We start from the raw sequence: 18,321 nt of genomic DNA on the forward strand, positions 1-18,321 counted from the left end.
TCCCTCGGGAATGGGTGAGTACCTGGGGTGTCGGGAAGGGGTTGCGGTTTGTGTGACTGTCTACCCTAGCACCTGTTAGAGGCTCATTCCACTTTTGGGAGATTAAGATTATGCACCTTGCCACTAGACTATTTCTACAGCAGGGGTCTTTTATACAACTCTAGCATGTAAATTTATCAAGCTGCGAGTTTCTGGCAGGTTTGAAAGGTGAAGATGTTGCCTATAGCAACCAATCAGATTCTAGCTATCACGTTGTAGAATGTACTAAACAAATGATAACTGTAATCTGATTGGTTGCTATAAGCACCATCTCCAGAAACTCACAGCTTGATAAATTTACCCCTAAAGCTTCTTTTATATAGGTTTTGTACGAGAACGTTTATGTCCTGTATTACGGTTTCAACTATGTCAACCTTAGAATGCAATGGAAACAGTGTAGAAAAATACCTGCACACAACACCTCATGTTGATGGGTTCGCTTGTAAGTGCGGAAGGCTTGCCTTTCCTGTTCAATGAAGCATATTTTATCCTTATATCATATTAGTTATTTATTACTTCATAGATTATATCTTAAATTGACTACTGTAATTGCCAGCATGGTGAACTCTTACATAAAGTCTCCAGGACTTGTTCCAATTCCTGCACAGTTCTACTTTTTCTTGATCATGTTTACTGAAGGCTATAATATAAACATTATTCAAACAACTTTATTAGTTGTAAATATATGTAAGTGAGTGATGGCATGGGTTTTTGTACACTTGAGCTTCATTGGTGTGCAGCATATGTCTAAACCAATGGTTCCCAAACTGTGTGCCACAGCGATCTCACAGGGGTGCCGCGGCCAGGGCCGGTGGTAAGCAAGGTGGGGGACTATTTGGTAATTATTTTGGCTTAGGGGTGCCATGAAAAAATTATTGAGACCCAAGGGGTGCCTCGAACTGAGAAAGTTTGGGATCCACTGGTCTAAACCAATTATTTATATAGTCACAATCAAGTTAAGTAGAGCTGTACAAAGAATATGTAACCACACATCAGTTCCTGCACCATTGGAGATTTCATTCTAAATTGCCTACCACATACAGACTATAGTCCATTTTGAAAGAAGACAATTAGCCTACATGTATGTTTTGAACGGTGAGAGGTACCCACGCAACTACGGGACAACATACAAACTCCACAGACAGAACCCTGGTCAGAATCGATCTCATGATCCCAGCACTGTGAGGCAACAATGCTACCCACAGAGATGCACAGTGACTGCACGGTGACATTGATATATTATCAAACAAACGGGTGTAATATGAAGAGATGTTACTTCACCCGAATAATCTATAAATCCCCACTAGCACCTCACTATATGCGTGGACGCTGCTGCAACATCAACCCTGTGACGTCACCGAGACACTTTCCACGTGACTCCACCTCCACACTTTGCACTGTAATCTAACGTCTCTGGGAAGGCTTAGCAACAGGATTCCGATTGGTCATATAGTATTTCACGACAGCAGTGAGAAGTAAAAAAAAAAGTAACTCGTGATTGGTTGTCAGCGTCGCCTCTTTGGACCAATGGAAGAAGAGTGCTGCGCAATTCAAAACGTGAACGCTCGGCGGCAGTTACGTAAAAGAAACGCTTTACCCGGCGGTCGCCATTCCCGGCTTCACAAAGTAATTCGTACTGCGGCATTGCCGCGACAGGCACCATGTCCTTCAAGAATATCTACTACTCCGACAAGTATACGGATGAGAAGTACGAGTACAGGTAAGAAGGACACTGGCGGCTGCTGTGTAACTTCATGGATGTCTAGTTTCTCCCCCCAGGCGGTGACTATCCCCTTCTCTTCTCCGTGGGATCTGGTGTCCCAGATTGTGCCCTCAGTCCTTTTATTTGGGGATCTCTTTAGATTGGTTAACCAGCCGGTGGGCAAAGTTAATATTTGGGATTCATGAATACTTTCGTGCAGCTGTAGAAGACACAAACTTATTTTGAATTACAATAGGGACTTCCTATCCTAATGTTGTTCAGTTACTATGCGCCCCCATGTGGCACCAATGGCTGCTCATGAGGTAACTGACAAATGTGCTGCACACCACTGCTATGTATGTTACATCTGTGTAATAAGGCTGGATTCTCAGAGATAATAATCAGATACCATATTGCTCCCTACTGGGGGTGTCTATTATGGCTCAAGGGTTACAGTTACTTCGTTGATTTCTTTGTATTTCAGTGATATCCGAATTCTATTTCATGTTTGCTAGTACGTGTAGTAACGGAGCACTGGGTAAATAGGGGCAGGGGGTATATCTGTCACTGACAGTTTGTGTCCCCTCTGCAATGTAATTATAAACATTGGGTATGGCAGTTATCCCATGATGATTGGGGGGGGGGTGACGTGACAAAAGACAGGTACCAGGATGCCTCGCCTATAACTTGAAAAGTATAGCAGATATGCCTGATACCCACTGCCAATTGTTTGGGCTTAACAAACACTGCAACTACCAGTACAAATTCCAGTGACACTTCTTGTCTGATGCAGATGTTTTTATGTGGGTGGTCCATCTTTTTGTTTTGTTTTTTTAAATGCAGGAGGCTACATTGACTTTCACAATGTATTCACTTTTGATAAACATAAGCAAATGGAGCAGAGAGCATTTAGGGGAAGGGGAAAACACAATGCTCTTGATGGTAATACCACTTTGTGACTATGGGTTATTGGGAACATGGATTTCCTTTTTCAGATTGGCTTGCATGCAGTGTACTGGTGTTAGTCTTGAACTAAGAAAATTGATACCAATGGGAATAACACCCTGGGTTCAGATAGAGATATATATATATATATATATATATATATATATTTATTATGCGCGCGCAGCAGGCTGAAAAATGAGACATTTCTCATTTTCCACGTATGTACCTGGTGGTCCCTTTTTAAATATAAATAGGAGTTTTCAAGATTCCAGCAAAAGATTATCCAAAAAATAAATTTGCCTTTGTTTTCAGAGATGGCTTTTCTCCAAAAAGGAGAAAGCTAAAAAAAACAAACCCTGTCATTTGAGTCCAGTTCAACTACGCCAGTAGTACATCGGTGGAGATAATGGCATCCTGTACTTACTGGACTTCTCTGCTGGAAGGCTTCAATAAAGCTAAACAGCAAAGGATCTGGTGCACAGTGTTGCGGCACTTTTCCAGTTAGAAACAGTCATTCTTACCTGTTTGCCAGAATCTGCCTCTCCTCTGGCACTTGTAGATCACCAAGCCAAGGTCCTTGCTGATGTGAGGTATAAAATGCTAGAAATCCCAGGGGAAGAACACTTGTTATATAATGCAGTTGCAGGTCCTGTAGTGCTTACAGCCACAGGTGAGTGATCCGTGCAGTGGAACACAACTCATCCTAGCTTTTAGAGCAGCACAAAAGCAAAGTCTACTTGTAATCTAGTGCTTTGCTTTTAATCTCCAAAGCTTAACAAACAGTTTTTGGTAACCTAAACACCATACCACCAACCTGTCTGCTTTATTTTTACCAGTATACCAAATAATTGTATAACTTTATGGTTTTTAGGGGAATTGAGTACTTTTATGTTACTGAATATGAGTCCTTCCACCAAATTGTTGCACAAAAGTGTTGTACCCTATAACAAGCAGACATTTCATTTCGCTTCCTAAATTGTACTGGAAAAAAACATTATATAATCTTGTTATTGTAGGTTAAACACACTTATTAAAATGGTTGCATAAGTACCTGTACAATAATTATCTCCCACTTTTTTAAAATGAGTAATGTTTTAATAATATACTACAGTAAAGGAATGTTTATATTCCCTGTGCCCAGGTGATTAATATTAGAGTCAGCTCTGTAAGTTCATTCGGGTTAGTTTAATAGTTCCCAAGTACCCTAATATAATTAATTCAGCACCCTTATGGATGAAGAGCATTGTCTGCATATAGCATTGTATAATAATTTATTATAGAATATGATTTACATTAACTTCTGAATGTTTAAAATACAAGCTACTCCAATGATTTCAGAGTATGTATGCATGTTTTTGATGGTGGGGTTTTTTCCTCCCCTACCAATGTACCAGATATTTTTCAACCAAATTTAATCCACAATATTCTCTATTAGGCATGTTATGCTGCCAAAAGAATTGGCAAAACAAGTACCAAAAACACATTTGATGTCTGAAGAAGAGTGGAGAAGACTTGGTGTTCAACAAAGCCTTGGTTGGGTTCACTACATGATTCATGAGCCAGGTATGCAGTGACCATTGTATGTAGCCATATAAGGATGTTTTAAAATGTACAGTTTTATTGTGACTTCAAGGTTTCATAAGACTAGTTCATTGAACAGCCTTTCATTGTTTTCTTCAATCCACCTGGGTAACATCCCTTGGTTTATGAAAAGTCAAAGAATATGTTAGAGAATGAATCTCAACATTCTTTTTAATTTGCAACCACTTGATAAGCAGTCAAATTATTTTTGTGTTTCGGTCTCCTTATGACTGAAATTTGTACAATCAGTTACTTTTTAACAGTAAGGGTTAACTGTGGTGTGGTGGCATACATTAGTGGTAACCGCTGACTGTTTGTTTTCCAAAGTGTGCGTAATAAAGCGTTATACATGCTATAGGCCCCATTTAGAGCTAGAAGCAAAACCAGCTAAAGGCTGTTCCTGGACAGACCACCTTGGGATGCAATCTCTGCTCATGCAGGGAAAACAAGTACACAAATACTGGCTAGCTGCATTTTAACACTTCAATTTGACAGCGGGTTGTGCCACTGCAGCGCAGCATGTGTATGGCAAGGTGCACCTTCTAGTTGGATTTACTCAGAGAAAACTGAAAGAATTGTCTGTTGGGGTGGTCTTTGGTTTTCTTTTTGCTTTTTAAACTTGTTTAATGTGCTCAGTATATGAGTAAAGTCATAAAGCATTGCCATAATGTGTACATGCTCCAAATAGCTGCTGGGTGAGGTGGGCTATAAAAATGGTACAAATTTATTTTCAGATTCACTTGATAAGTTTTGATAACATGAACTTTGCTTCAGACAAACATATTTAGTATATTGATAAGACCGCTCGTAGAACAATATAGAGCCCATGTCTTCTAGCACTTTCCATGCTTTGGCATTGCTGGACTCTTGCTTATGGTACCTGCAAAATACAATGACTAACATATACAGCCTGTAATGACCATACTAAAACTGATTATAGTTCTTGTAGTTTGCAGAGTTTTATTTCAAGAAACTACTATTGTATATTAATGTCCACTAATATGTCTCTTGACAGACATTACAGATTCAATGACTAACCAGCTACATGCTACTACATGTACTTGTCTTGTGTAATTGTGGGTTGGCTTGAGACATGGATTTTTTTTGAGAGGGGGGGGGGGGGATTGACTAGAACATAGATCTATAACATTAACACATTGTAATGGTTGGAGAGAAATAATTGCTATCTTGGTTGTGAAGGAGGTGAATTTAATCATTGTTGCTTTACTATTAGTATAAGTGCAGTCCAACCATCTCGCCAGAATCCTCCATGAGCAAGGAGAAAGTAAGGTGTGTTTGGGTGAGGGTGGGGTATAGTTTAAGGGGACATGCTCATTCCCTTGACCTAGTAGGCTCATCTTGGGGGAGTAGATGGTAGAGGGAGAATAGTTAGAACTGAGAAATATAAGGACTGATCTCCAGAAGGTACGCCAGGTCATGTGTATCTATGCCACATTTAAAGTCCAAATCTGAGTGCCTTTGGAGGTAACCTAACTGGAGTTAAGTATAATCTTGTTGGATATGTTTAAATCACTATGGATAACTAGGAATCCAGACTTTCATCCCAATCTCCTGCTATTAAATGAGTGATGTCAAAATGACACTTATTTCTACATGTTTGAGGAAGAGAAGGATTAAAATGTTAAGTGTGGTATGTATAGTAGCTACTTGTGTTTCAGAGAATGTAAAATAGATTATGACCGATGTAAAGACCCAAAAAAGTAACTGGTTAGGCAGTCCAAGGCTTTCTTACAAAACCATGAAAGACTAAACTTAAGGGCCAAAAATGTGTATATTTAATACCATAGCCTATCCACTAACAGCATGCATAGAGAATTATGTGGGTAGACTGAATCTGCATTCCAAGCTTTAATTACTTGTTTTGTTATGGGAACAGACAAAAAACACTACGTGTTTCATTTTGCATTTAAAGGCATCTTGAAGCTTTATTATTATTATTATTACATATACAGAGACCCAAGACACATGATACAGAAAGAACAAAAATATAAACAAACACAGGTAACAAGGTAAAGCACATCAAATTATTTCTAGGACAGTTAGTGAAAGGGATGGTAGAAATCGGCGAGAAGTAGGCCGAAGCTAAAGAAGACAGGGCTAGCGAAGCCGGGCAAGAGGTACAGAGGGTGATGGAAAAGTAGAAGGAGCACACAAGGAAAGAGGGCCCTGCTCCTGAGAGCTTACATCCTAAAGGAAAGGGGGAGACACAAACAGGGTGGTACTAACTGGGGGAGAGAGCCAGGACACGGGAGTTAGGAGAAGGGCTGATAGACTTGAATAAAGAAATGAGTCTTAAGGGCACTCTTGAAGCCTTTGAGAGTAGATGCTAACCTGATGGAACGTGGAAGATCGTTCCACAGCAGGGGAGCAGCCTGGGCAAATTCCTGAAGACGGGAGTGAGAAGAGGTGATCAGTGAAGTAGTGAGGCGGTGGTCACAGGCAGAGCGGAGGGGGCAGGTAGGAGTGTAGGATGAGATTGGAGATGTAGGGAGGGGAAGATTGCTTAATAGCTTTAAAGGTGAGGGTGAGGAGTTTAAATTTAATTCTGTAGGGCATGGGGAGCCAATGTAGTGACTGTTGGAGGGAGACAGAGCGGCGGGAGAGAAAAATAAGCGGGCAGCAGCATTGAGGATAGACTTAAGAGGGTCAAGGTGAGAGTGAGGTAGGCCAGAGAGAAGGAGGTTACAGTAGTCAAGGCGAGAGATTACAAGCGAGTGAACGAGGGTTTTCGTAGCTTAGTGATCTCAAACCCTAGTAAAAAATAAGTGTGTATATGGCCTTAATGCAGCACTTTATTCTAGGTGCCATAAGTCACAAATAAACCTAGTAGTGAGTTGCCAGAAAATATACATGTAAATCTGGACAGGAAGTTTCCTATCTGCAGGTTAGTCTGCTGACCCTATGGGAGCTGTATGGAAGTTGAACAACTGAAAAATAATGGGTTGTTATTGGAAACGTAAATGGAACTGTTATGGATTAAATATGTAAAATTGTTTTTGATTTTAAATCAAATAATCTGTACACAAGTTAAATGTTCATGGGGAGGAATTTGCAAGTATCTTGACTTATTTATATATTTTCTTCTTCTACAGAGCCTCACATACTGCTTTTTCGAAGGCCTCTTCCAAAAGACCAACAGAAATGAACTGCTCTTCACTTGTATCTTTTGGGACAATCTGTATATATTGTAGTATTCAGTGAATACAAGGACTATGACCCTCACAACCACAGCTGTGCAAGAGCTGTATTCTTCACAGCACAAGAGCTCAGTGAGAGCGTCTACATGATGGAGCTGCTATTGTGTTCTGTTCTTTTGTCTCCTTTCTGCTGTCACATCTTTGTGTGAATCCTCTTTCTAGACCACTGTTTAATAAAGTTTACATGTTCCATGCATGTTTGATTTTACATTTTGCGTTAATGTCTTGTTTTTGTTTAGTGGCCACATTTTGACACAAACATGAGGCAAAATGTACTCTGAAGAATTTTATTAGATTTGATATTGTGCATCCTGCTCTGAAAAAATTACAAATGGCTCTGAAGTACATGACATACAATATACTGTACATTACAGAATGAAGGAGCAGACTGTCTTCCATTGTAATCTGACCCTACAGAAGATCGGGTGCCAAATTGTTTTTTGTAAATTAAACCAACTTACATTATATTAAACTGTTTTGACTATTTTATGATCTGTAACCCTCCATGTTTTGCATAATACTTTCTCATAGACTGCATGTATGCCTTACCATGTTGGGCTAGAGGTATAGTCCAACTGCAGTAATAACATACTAAGAAGCAACTACCCAACATGCTAAAGCTATTCTGACACAATTGAGTGTGTGTACATATATGTAACACCATGTATTAACTATGTATTACACCGATCAATAAAGCAAATTAAATCTGGTGGCTAAAATATAAACATACTACTTGTTTACGCACTAATTTCTCAACCCAGAAATGATATGTATGTGTAAATGAACATGTAAAACCTGCATTATCACTGGTTTCTGCAGTGAAAACCAGATTGGCTCTGCCTGATGCAATATAATTGATGTTACCAGAAATTCCTGCAACCACAAGGAGGTAATTCTTGCAGGCAGCATAAGCTGATGTCTGCAACTGAGTGGAACTCAACACTAAAAGCGACCAGCTGTTCACTTCAGTGAATGGTGTCCTGCTTGATGGTTCTGTGTGCCTGTCACTAAGCCAAATTCTTATGATGTAATGAGGGGGAGTTGCCGGACTTAATGCACAAACTTAAATGACAGCTCAACCTAAAGCTGGGTACAGACTCTGGAAAATTTCTCCTGATGCGATATCTTTAACGATTTTACCAACGATCAGAATGCTGATTTATGTGTACATGATTTACCTTCAGATCTGCGTTCTTCATCTGCCATAACGATCTGAAAAGATCATGATTCTAAACTCTGGAGAGCTGTCTACATTGCTGGCCATGAGCGCATACACAGAATTTGTCTGGCATCATCAATAGAAATCTTTCATTCTGTTATAAAATCAAATGATACAATGTGCTTTGGCACCCTAAAACATAATTGTGGGAGCATACACACAAATGCAGTATCGGACCTAACAGTCGTTTATCGTGTGGTTTGTACGATAATTGGGTGAAAATCCTGTACGCTATGCCTAAATGGATATTTCATTTAAAAAAAATGTGCTCCATATTCTTATAAATTATCAAGCTGCAGTGTTTCCCGCTCGTAGAGCAGGGGATGGCGGTGTTTAAAATCTACATGCTGGGATTTCTTTTCTCTATGGTTTATTCAGAGTTTGCTTAATAATAGGTACTGTTTAAATACTGCAGTGTGGATTTGCATATTTATATTAATGTGTACATGTACTATACATTTTAACAATATTGCTTATCTTTTCGTAATGTGGAACTTGCAGTTTTAGGGCATCATCACTTATTTTGTTTTATTACACATCTTACACTCAATGTACAGAAGCTTTTACATATTTTTCAATGTTCATTGCTATTTTTGATAAAGTAATTTGTTTTTAGGTTTAAAGCTGTATTCAATAACTAAATGAATACCAAGAATTGTGCATAGTTAGTGACTTGTGCCCAACTGATCAGGTAAGTGTTTTGCTTTACAGAAGGTTTGTTCTTTAGGCAACAAACAATACTCCAGTACTGGACTCTTCATTACTATACACCATTTGCACCACAGCCATAAAATTCCCAATGAAGGCTGAATGAAGCACTCTCCTGTATTATAAACAATGACAGCACTATACTTAGTTTTTTGACCTGGAAGTTAATATAATGTATATACTCGGATGAATTGGTAACAGTACAAGTGAACTGAGTGATTTTGTAATGTGGCTAGGAGCTCAACAGATGTCAATTAAGATAGATTTCAGTAAAAAAAATAAAAAATATTTTTAATCATCTACCTTGCTGGATAAATAAAACTAATCCCCAAAGCCTGTCTGGTCTTACTGTCCCATGTATTGTATGTACCCTGTTCAAGCAGAATGATTGTATTGTCAGGATCCCTGTGGTTAATAAACAAATCTCACCTCTACTGATGTCTGCATTCCGAAAATGAACTGCAGATACTAGTTTGTAAGACAGCTAAACTGTGCCCAAAACTGACAACTTTTGGCATATATATATATATATATATATATATATATATATTATTAAAACACGTGCTTAAATTCCCTAACACACACACACGTCAATTTTGTTAGCAGCCAATTAACCTACCAGTATGTTTTTGGAGTGTGAGAGGAAAGCGGAGCACCCGGACGAAACCCACGCAAACAGTGGGAGAACATACAAACTCACAGATAAGGCCATGGTCGGGTATTGAACTTGTGATCCCAGTGCTGTGAGGCACAAGTGCTAAACACTACACCACTGTGTTATGTGCATGTATAATTGGTTTTGTACTTTGCCCATCCTATTTTTCAATGTAGCTTACTACAAATAACACTAAAGTATTGTTACATTTGTAATTGTATAGAACAACTGTTATGTTTGTGTCTGAAATGGTACCAAAGCATGTTCATATCTATTTAAAGCAAAGAAAATCACTTGGAAATGGATTCTTACTCATTTTGGGTCCGATTCATGCAAGTCTCTCTGCATGCCATACCTTCCGTCAGATAGTGCTATGCATGCTCAGAAATGCACCTTAAAAAAAATGAATGCAATTGCAGGCAATTCATGTCTGAATGCAAATTACACTTACGACTTGAGTGGCAGATGAATCCAGGCCATGTACTGCAACTGACAGAAGCAGCTGATTCAAGTCCTGGGTTTCTTGCACGTTTGTCTGGTTGCAGCTTTATCACTTGTAACAAACCAACCCCACGCTGTTCAGCACAGGACTGGATTCTCAAGGGAGCAGGGTCTGCAAAACATTTGTGGCCCCCCACCCCCTACCTTGGGAGTTCCAGCCTGCTTTTACTACAATCCTGGGCGATGGGTCTAGGGTAATAAAGTGGTGAAAAGGAGAGAGAGTATAAAACACAATTTTAGTTTGTGAAACTACAAGTTCCAGCCAGTCTGGGCATGCTGATGCTTGTAGAACTACAAGTGCCAAAATGCCCCGACACCCAGGGCTCACTGAGCCATGTACTGCCACAAAGTAAATAAAGCACACAACCCTTTTTGAAACCACGTTAGTAATAAATCATACCACAATTGTTTTGCGGACCCCACTCCCTAGGAAATCCAGTCACTTGCTAAACAGCCTGGGGTTGGTTTGTCATTATGGCAGGCTAACACCCTGCTATAGTGCCAACAACACTGGCTGGTTGGCCTAGTGCTGGTTTCTGTGAAATTGGGGGGACCCCCACGCATTACCTTGATCCCTTTCCCCCACGATATTGTGGAAACCAGCACTAGGGTTAATAGCATGGGGGGGGGGGCATGCCTTTTTTTTTTAAATCTATATTTTACACAGTAAACAGCCAGCGGGTCAGCTCAGCAAGCGTTGACGGGTACATACGTACTTGCAGCACCTGTGTACTACAACAGCTCTGGACCCTAATTCAACAGGCCACACGGATCTTGGGATTTGTGGCTTGATGAATTCAGGTGCATGCAAAACCTAAATACAGGCATCAACTTGTGCTCAGAATTTGTGTCCTAATGAATCAGTTATAGAAAACAGTCCACAGTGTACACGTGTGTGTACGTGTGTGTGTGTGTGTGTGTGTGTATATATACATATACACATATATATATATATATATATATATATATATATATATATATATATAATGTGTCAAAACGTGATGATCCCACATATATAAAAAAAGATATAGCCATCGTCCCAGTGGAAACACATAGAACACAGTCCCAGGTGCACATATCTATGCTTAAAACATGATCATCCCACATAAATAAAAAAGATACAGCCATCTTCCCTCTGGAAATACATAGAAAACAGTCCGAGGTGCACATATCTTCATATCTTTGTTTAAAATACCATCATCCCACAAAAATATATATATATTTTTTATATATACAATTTACAAAGAATATATTACTACAGTATAATATTACATACTAAGGAATGTGAATAGATCAACCAGAGTGCCAGTGTAAGCAGAAAATTTAATTATCAATATAAAGTTGCTTAATATGGTGGTGTGCTACCACATACATTGTGGCATTGAGTGTACCAGTGTCTATAATTGCTCGGGAGGGGTATGTTCTCCTCGTGTTTGCGTGGGTTTCCTCCCACACTCTAAAAACATGGTAGTACAGGCCTGGCCAACCTGTGGCTCTCCAGGTGTGGTGAAACTACAAGCCCCAGCATGTTTTCCTGCTGATGGCTAGCAGGGTATGCTGGGACTTGTAGTTTCACCACACCCAGAGAGCTACAGGTTAGCCAGGCCTGTGCTAGTAGGTTGACTGCTATTAAATGTATCTTAGTCTCTATCGGTCTGTGTGTGTTAGAGAGTTTAGACTGTAAGCTCCAATGGGGGCAAGGACTGATGTGAGATCTCTGTACAGCGCTGCGGTATTAGTGGTGCTATATAAATAAATGATGATTATGAAATACAGATTAGCTATATTATTTTATTACAATATGGCTGGTCCAGATATAACAGACAGACTCTCTCTCTCATAATGTACTTCATAAAATTTAGAGTTTTTAGTTTATTCTTATCTATATTTAAAGTATATTTCTAGTTTGCAAAATTCTGACACCCAGTGTTGTGGAGGTGAACTGAAGACCGGGCAAGCAGGAGTGAGGAGTGCAGCCGACATCGCTAGACACTTCACTCCTGCACAAGTCTCGCATAGACAATATCTTCTTATTGGAATAACACGATTAATGTACCAGTATGTACATCATTGTATCAGCTGCGTTTCATCCGTAGTATAAAGTTCAGCTTCGACGCAGAAATATGACGAGTTGTTCAATCTTTAAGCGGCCATTTTGTTTCTACGAAGTCTGAATGTTACAGAACAGTGTTTCCTTGTCCAAAACAAAACTGTCAAAGTCCTATCTTCAACTTGCGGTAAATGTTTCGTTCTTGGAGCAAAAATAAAAAGTGCAATTTTGACTCCAGTGGGTATATATCATCGTCCTATGGCAGGCCGCCATGTTTCCGGAGTTACAGCAGCAATGTGAAGCAACCGGCTCCACCAAAATGTCTCCGTGCATGGAGACAAAAGGAGCGACCATACTCCTGTGATTACAACCACTTACGGACATAGGGAAACGCGACCCAAATTGACGTCATGACAACCAGTGGCGTGAAACTCATGATGGTCGCTTTTCCTATCTCTAAGTTCCCCAGTGCTGTTATTACAAGATGACGTCCTCGGCTGTCCAGGCGCTGGGCTATTAGCACACAGACGAATAGTGCCAGCGGCTGCAGTAGTAACGATAGGCACCATGCAGGCCGGCGGTATGTACAGGTCACTGACCCGCTAGTTTCACTGGGATCCCGCAGCCTCAGTAGCTGTTTGACAACGGCATTAAAGAACATGTCTATGGACGATGTGTCGTAGTGATAAGAAAACCCTTCAGGTGCAAGACAGACATAAGTAACCACATAGGTTAACGTCACTAGTGGGGATGAGACCTCTTCAAAGTGTGTCTTTCACAGTTACGGTGCTGCTAATTGATGTGGGGTGCCATGTATACATACTGTGTATTGTTAATGCACACCTGTGCCTCTTTGAAGTCATATGCTTTCTACAAGTGTACATAGGTCAGCTGAGCTGTGTTGTAATTGAAGGTTCTTACACCAGAGAGCACTGTGCCATGGATCCATATATGCTTGTGCTATATAGTGGTGCCTGCGTGTGCTTTCACAATGATTTCAATTTCCTTCAGTTATTTGTGATCCAGTGTATGAACTTATTAGTAATAAGAGAACCTTAACCAATGCATATGTTAACACAAAATCAAATAGTGCCTTTAATGGCAATATTATGTACTTTACCTGTAAAGTAAATTACATTACTATGTTATGCAAGGTAGCATCAAAACACACGTCCTTATGGTACATTAGAGGAATAAAACAGATCGATTCACAGTATCTCTGAGACGGTTGTATTCGCACCATTACCCTGTGTCCTTGCATAGTTTTTTAAACTCAGACCTACTTTGCCCTTCAATACGTTGATTTTCTGTTTCTGAATCTGTACAATTTGACAGAATGTACAACTGTAAGAGAAGGTAAAACAATCCTAGATCATGAGTATTGCAGCAGATGTGTACTGATGGAGTTATTCTAGTCATCAACATTCATCAAATCTACAGGGGCTATTGATAGACATTCTCTTTATAAAACCACTCTCAATTTATAAAGGGGTTCGGAGAAATCTGAGATTTCTCCTGCATTAACCTATTTTTTATTGGTTACTGCAGTCCCCATAAACCTCTATGGGGACTGTGAAGTAAATAATTTACCTCGGGATGGTCCCTTGCAGAGTTGGATAACTATGCTCATGCTCTGACGTTAGCCATATGCATAGCTTTTCCTCCTTTCGCCAGCAGCGTCAGACTGCCGGTGAAGATTAAAAAAAAAAATCCTTCATGGAGGTAAAGACTATTTGCCATGACTCCCAGAGCAGCCCTGGCATGGTAAATATTAACTGTAATTCATTATGAATTGTTGCGATTTGCAGTGATGCAGCAGACAGTGGTCAAAATGGAAATTTAGAAGTGGCGCTATGGAAAATGTAAGTGAATGGAATTTGACGGTTTTACAATGAATGCAGTAGGAGAAGTGGCGGTTTGACATACCAATGTGTACCAGCCCACTTTGACCACTGGTTGTGTACTATTCTTTGTAAAACTTGAGAGTTAATGATACATTTTTTACATAATTTCTTGTTCACTAAAATCAAAATCTATAATAGATCATCAATGTGTTCTAAATATGTTCAGTCCATATGTTTGATATTACATAAGAAGTGTTACAACATTTGCATATATGACAAATCACGTGCTGTGCACACAGGGCTGTTGGCTGAGCATTTTAAGATTGCTTATAGATTTCCAAACAACTTCCTCCATCCTTATCACTTATAGTAGGATAAGTACTTGTTTAATAGTGGGGACAGCACTGAGCTTGTATTTTCTAGCTGTACTAAAATAACTGATGTTTATCTTTTCTGTGATTACATTACTCTGATCTGTTTAAGGCTAGGTACACACTACTGTTTTCAGCTAAATATTGAGCCAATCAGGCGATAAACGACTGATTGGCCCGATATCACAGTAGTGTGTAATCTGGAATGATGAATGCTCGTCGTTCCAAAGCACATTAAATCGTTGATAAAGTTTTTCAAACTGAACTGAAAAATCTCGTTCAATGATGGAACAATGTCATTCCAATTCTGCAGTGTCTATGTACTCTACAGAATTGGAATGACAATTTAGCCGTTAGTGACAGCCCCAGACACAGCAGGATTTTGTGCACTGTGCCATCCTCTTCCGGCGACTACAGTCTGACAGTACCACTTGGCCTCTTGGCCCAGCTCTCAGAGAATCACCCCCTCTGTGAAAGTTTTGGTGCCTAATGCTCATGCATTTTTGTGAAGTATAAGTTTAAGGAGGCAGGACAAGGATTACACCCAAGAATATAATATATTATTTAGACAGATTCATTTCTCATCCATGTCATTTATTTTATCCTTAGTATGTCATTCAATCATATCTATGAAACATGACAAAGCGATTTGATGTTGAGAAACAGGATATTTGGGCTCTGTGTACGGGTGGGTGGGGGGTACGGGATATGTTACAGTGATCTCTCCTTCAAGTGTCTGCTGCATGATACATAAAGTTGCCTAATAACATTAGTGTTGAGAAGCCTAGTGAGTTTTCCCAAGTACTATGGTGCAGCGCCAGCCTCCAGGTTCAACACTTGTTAAGACATTGTCAATGTAATAATGCTGAACTGATTGCCTGGTGCAAGTTGGCTTTCTTTTGCATTAACATAACTTCTATTGCTCTCTGCCCACAGATCACTCCTCTATGTGCTATTGAACGATCAGGCACTTTTGGGTGATTAATGCGTCTTCTTTATTCACTACCAAAATGCAAAGAAAGAAAAAGGTGAAAAGTTAGATCCCAAATCTGCACTTAGACTTAGCAACCGGCACCAACAATGGTTATAGATAATGCAACCAAGAAGGTGATATACATAATGCTGCTTAATAACAGTGCTGAGAAGTCCAATAACATTAGTGCAGGTTCAGCACTGGTTAAGATAAAAAACCAAATGGTTTAAAAGGACTCCAGCGCTGTTTGCCATGACTCTGTGCTTATCATAACAAGTCAGCTAATCATTGTGACAGGAATGAATATTGTGCTGTCATTCTCTAAAAGACTACACTGCTCTTGGACCAGATGAAGAGCACAGATCTGAAGGTAAATCGTTTAGTGTGTGCACATGAATCGGCATGCTGATCGGGACTTTTTTATGTTTGGTTTTTTTTCCTGTCATTAAATCACTAATTGTTAGAATTTTCCTGTAGTGTGTAGCTAGTCTAATTGTTTTGCAGTTAGAAAACAAATGACTTTGACCAGTAACTACTGTTTTTCTCAAAATTTATTTTGTTTTGTGTTATCTTTTCTAGATGTGGCACAAATGTCTTCTGAGAGCATTTCTAAGTCAACATCATGGGCTAATAAAGTGAAACAACCTCCAAAAAATGTGATCTCTTCAACTACCTCATTGAAACCTACCTGCTCTTCACCTAGCAGCACCAAGGATCACTCTATAAGGGTTGACAACAAGGTAGGTGGAAAAGGTTTGACCATCAACCAATGTTACCCACAGTTCACAAATAAACACTCTGAGGGGCATATTCAATTGTTGGCGGTTTCTTATTACGGTAATACTAGCCGGATTTCAGCTCACAGCTCCCTGAGCCGCGAGCTGAAATCCAGCGTGAAAAGTACCGTAATAACGGTATTTACGCGCACTATTACCGCAATGACGGTAATAGTGCACGGGGCGCGTTACTTTTGGCTGTAATGCCAACAATTGATTATGCCCCTGAATATATGTTTCTTCCTTTCTAATATAATGTAACTCCTTATTGGAAAATAATTGAACAAATGAAAGATGTTCTGATGTTGCCACAATTTTGCTCAAAAATGTAACATCTTTAGCTTTGCCTTTCTTACTTGGCAGCAGTGGAGTTTTATTTTCCCCACAAAAACTCAATCGCTTTCACATTTACTAAACTGTGATGACCAGCAGTAAAAGTACATCAAGAAATATTGCAGTCAAATCCTGCAGAAATAAGCATGCCGTATATTTACATGATCCTACAGTGTGCCTATCGCAAGTAAGTTACCATATAGAATCCAGGGCTTCCTCCTCTCGTTAGTAGGGAAGGGAAACTCTCTCTCTCTCAATCATATTTACCAGCCTATCATACAGTCATGCAGAGTCATTTTTAATATGTTTAATTTATTGACAATTATAAAAGAGCTTTATTTAGGTAAGTTATTAGGGTCTTAGGTCTGATTTGTTTAACATTATAATGTGACCCCCAAAGCCTAGTGAGAGCTAGCAAGATGCTTGATATTGTATTGAGATAGTGTAAGGCTGTTTGCTAAATACACGTGGCTAAAACCTGTAGCCTTACACGATCTAAATACAGTATCAGACTTCTGGCTAGCTTTCACTAGGCTTTGGCATGACAGCTGACCTGGGCAGTAAGTTGGTTAACATGATTAGGGGAAAGCTTGTCCATAATTATTTAAATTGGTCAAGACTGGTTTGCTCATAAGCTGGCATTAATAGCTTGTGCTGGTCTCTCTGTTACAGACAACCTAGCACATCACAAACTTCACACATACATTTTGGAGCTTTTATTTGTATTTCTCTTTCATCCAGTCTGGGGGACACTGCTTACCATGGGTTGTGGAGGGAGCTTGGGGAGTTGGCTCCTAACTAGTAGTTAAGTACTGTCGACAGACCCCTCCCCTCTTGTTCAGTTTTTTTTAGGTGCCCATGGAGTTGAGCAGCGTTTAGTACTGTAGGCTATTTCATTACTTTATTTCATTTATTTTATTCCTTTTTTATAGGTGGCAGAGCTGGAGTGTGTTCTAATATAGAGAACACACTCACAGCAGGGCAGCGCAGGCACTACCCTGTCAGATGAGAGCCAGCGGCTCTCACTGACAGGGACAGGAAGAATAGGTGCCTGAATTGGGGTTGACAAGCGGTCTCACGGACCGCTGTCACTCCTGGAAGCCTCCCCGATAACCGGCGCTGCCACTGCTGGCATAGAGTGCCGGTTATCGGGTATTACAATTGGCGGTGGCCATTTTGGAAAACGGAAGACAGAAGAAGGGGGCTATACCTGGATCCCCCCTCATACATAGGAGGGGGCATCAGGTATTATCCGCTGCGGAAACCTCCCCTGGAGGTCTCCACTACTCTGCCATTTACCACTTTTTTATTTTTTATATGGACCATAGAATCGCTGCAGAAGCAGCATTACTGAAGGGGGTGAGCTAAGAAATAGAGCTCCCCCTCCTTCCAGAGAGAGATGGTTT

At 39.9% G+C, this 18,321-nt stretch overlaps 2 protein-coding genes across 3 annotated transcripts in view; both read left to right on the plus strand.

Moving 5' to 3' along the window:
• Nucleotides 1-1,569: 1,569 nt before the first annotated feature.
• CKS2 (CDC28 protein kinase regulatory subunit 2) lies at nt 1,570-7,693 on the plus strand. Its single transcript, XM_075211127.1, has 3 exons — nt 1,570-1,759; nt 4,122-4,249; nt 7,381-7,693. The coding sequence occupies exons 1-3, from the start codon at nt 1,701-1,703 to the stop codon at nt 7,431-7,433; spliced, it is 240 nt and encodes a 79-aa protein (XP_075067228.1). The 5' UTR covers nt 1,570-1,700; the 3' UTR covers nt 7,434-7,693.
• A 5,326-nt stretch (nt 7,694-13,019) lies between these two features.
• Nucleotides 13,020-18,321, plus strand: part of SECISBP2 (SECIS binding protein 2) — a 39,245-nt gene continuing 33,943 nt past the window's right edge. Inside the window, exons 1-3 of one of the 2 annotated variants that reach the window (XM_075211129.1) lie at nt 13,020-13,198; nt 15,770-15,861; nt 16,386-16,546. In XM_075211129.1, the coding sequence (XP_075067230.1) occupies nt 16,397-16,546 (150 nt within the window). In that variant the 5' untranslated portion in view covers nt 13,020-13,198; nt 15,770-15,861; nt 16,386-16,396. The remainder of the gene's footprint in view (nt 13,199-15,769; nt 15,862-16,385; nt 16,547-18,321) is intronic. The other variant, XM_075211128.1, reaches the window with a different exon arrangement.

This window comes from Mixophyes fleayi, chromosome 1, assembly GCF_038048845.1.
Source record: "Mixophyes fleayi isolate aMixFle1 chromosome 1, aMixFle1.hap1, whole genome shotgun sequence".
NCBI lineage: Eukaryota > Metazoa > Chordata > Amphibia > Anura > Limnodynastidae > Mixophyes > Mixophyes fleayi.

Excerpts from the sequence above, each read along its gene's own strand:
- CKS2 (XM_075211127.1), top strand. The coding sequence starts at position 1,701 with ATGTCCTTCAAGAATATCTACTACTCCGACAAGTATACGGATGAGAAG. Across the intron at positions 1,760-4,121 it reads GATGAGAAGTACGAGTACAG|GCATGTTATGCTGCCAAAAG; the intron begins GTAAGAAGGACA and ends ATTCTCTATTAG. Across the intron at positions 4,250-7,380 it reads CTACATGATTCATGAGCCAG|AGCCTCACATACTGCTTTTT; the intron begins GTATGCAGTGAC and ends CTTCTTCTACAG.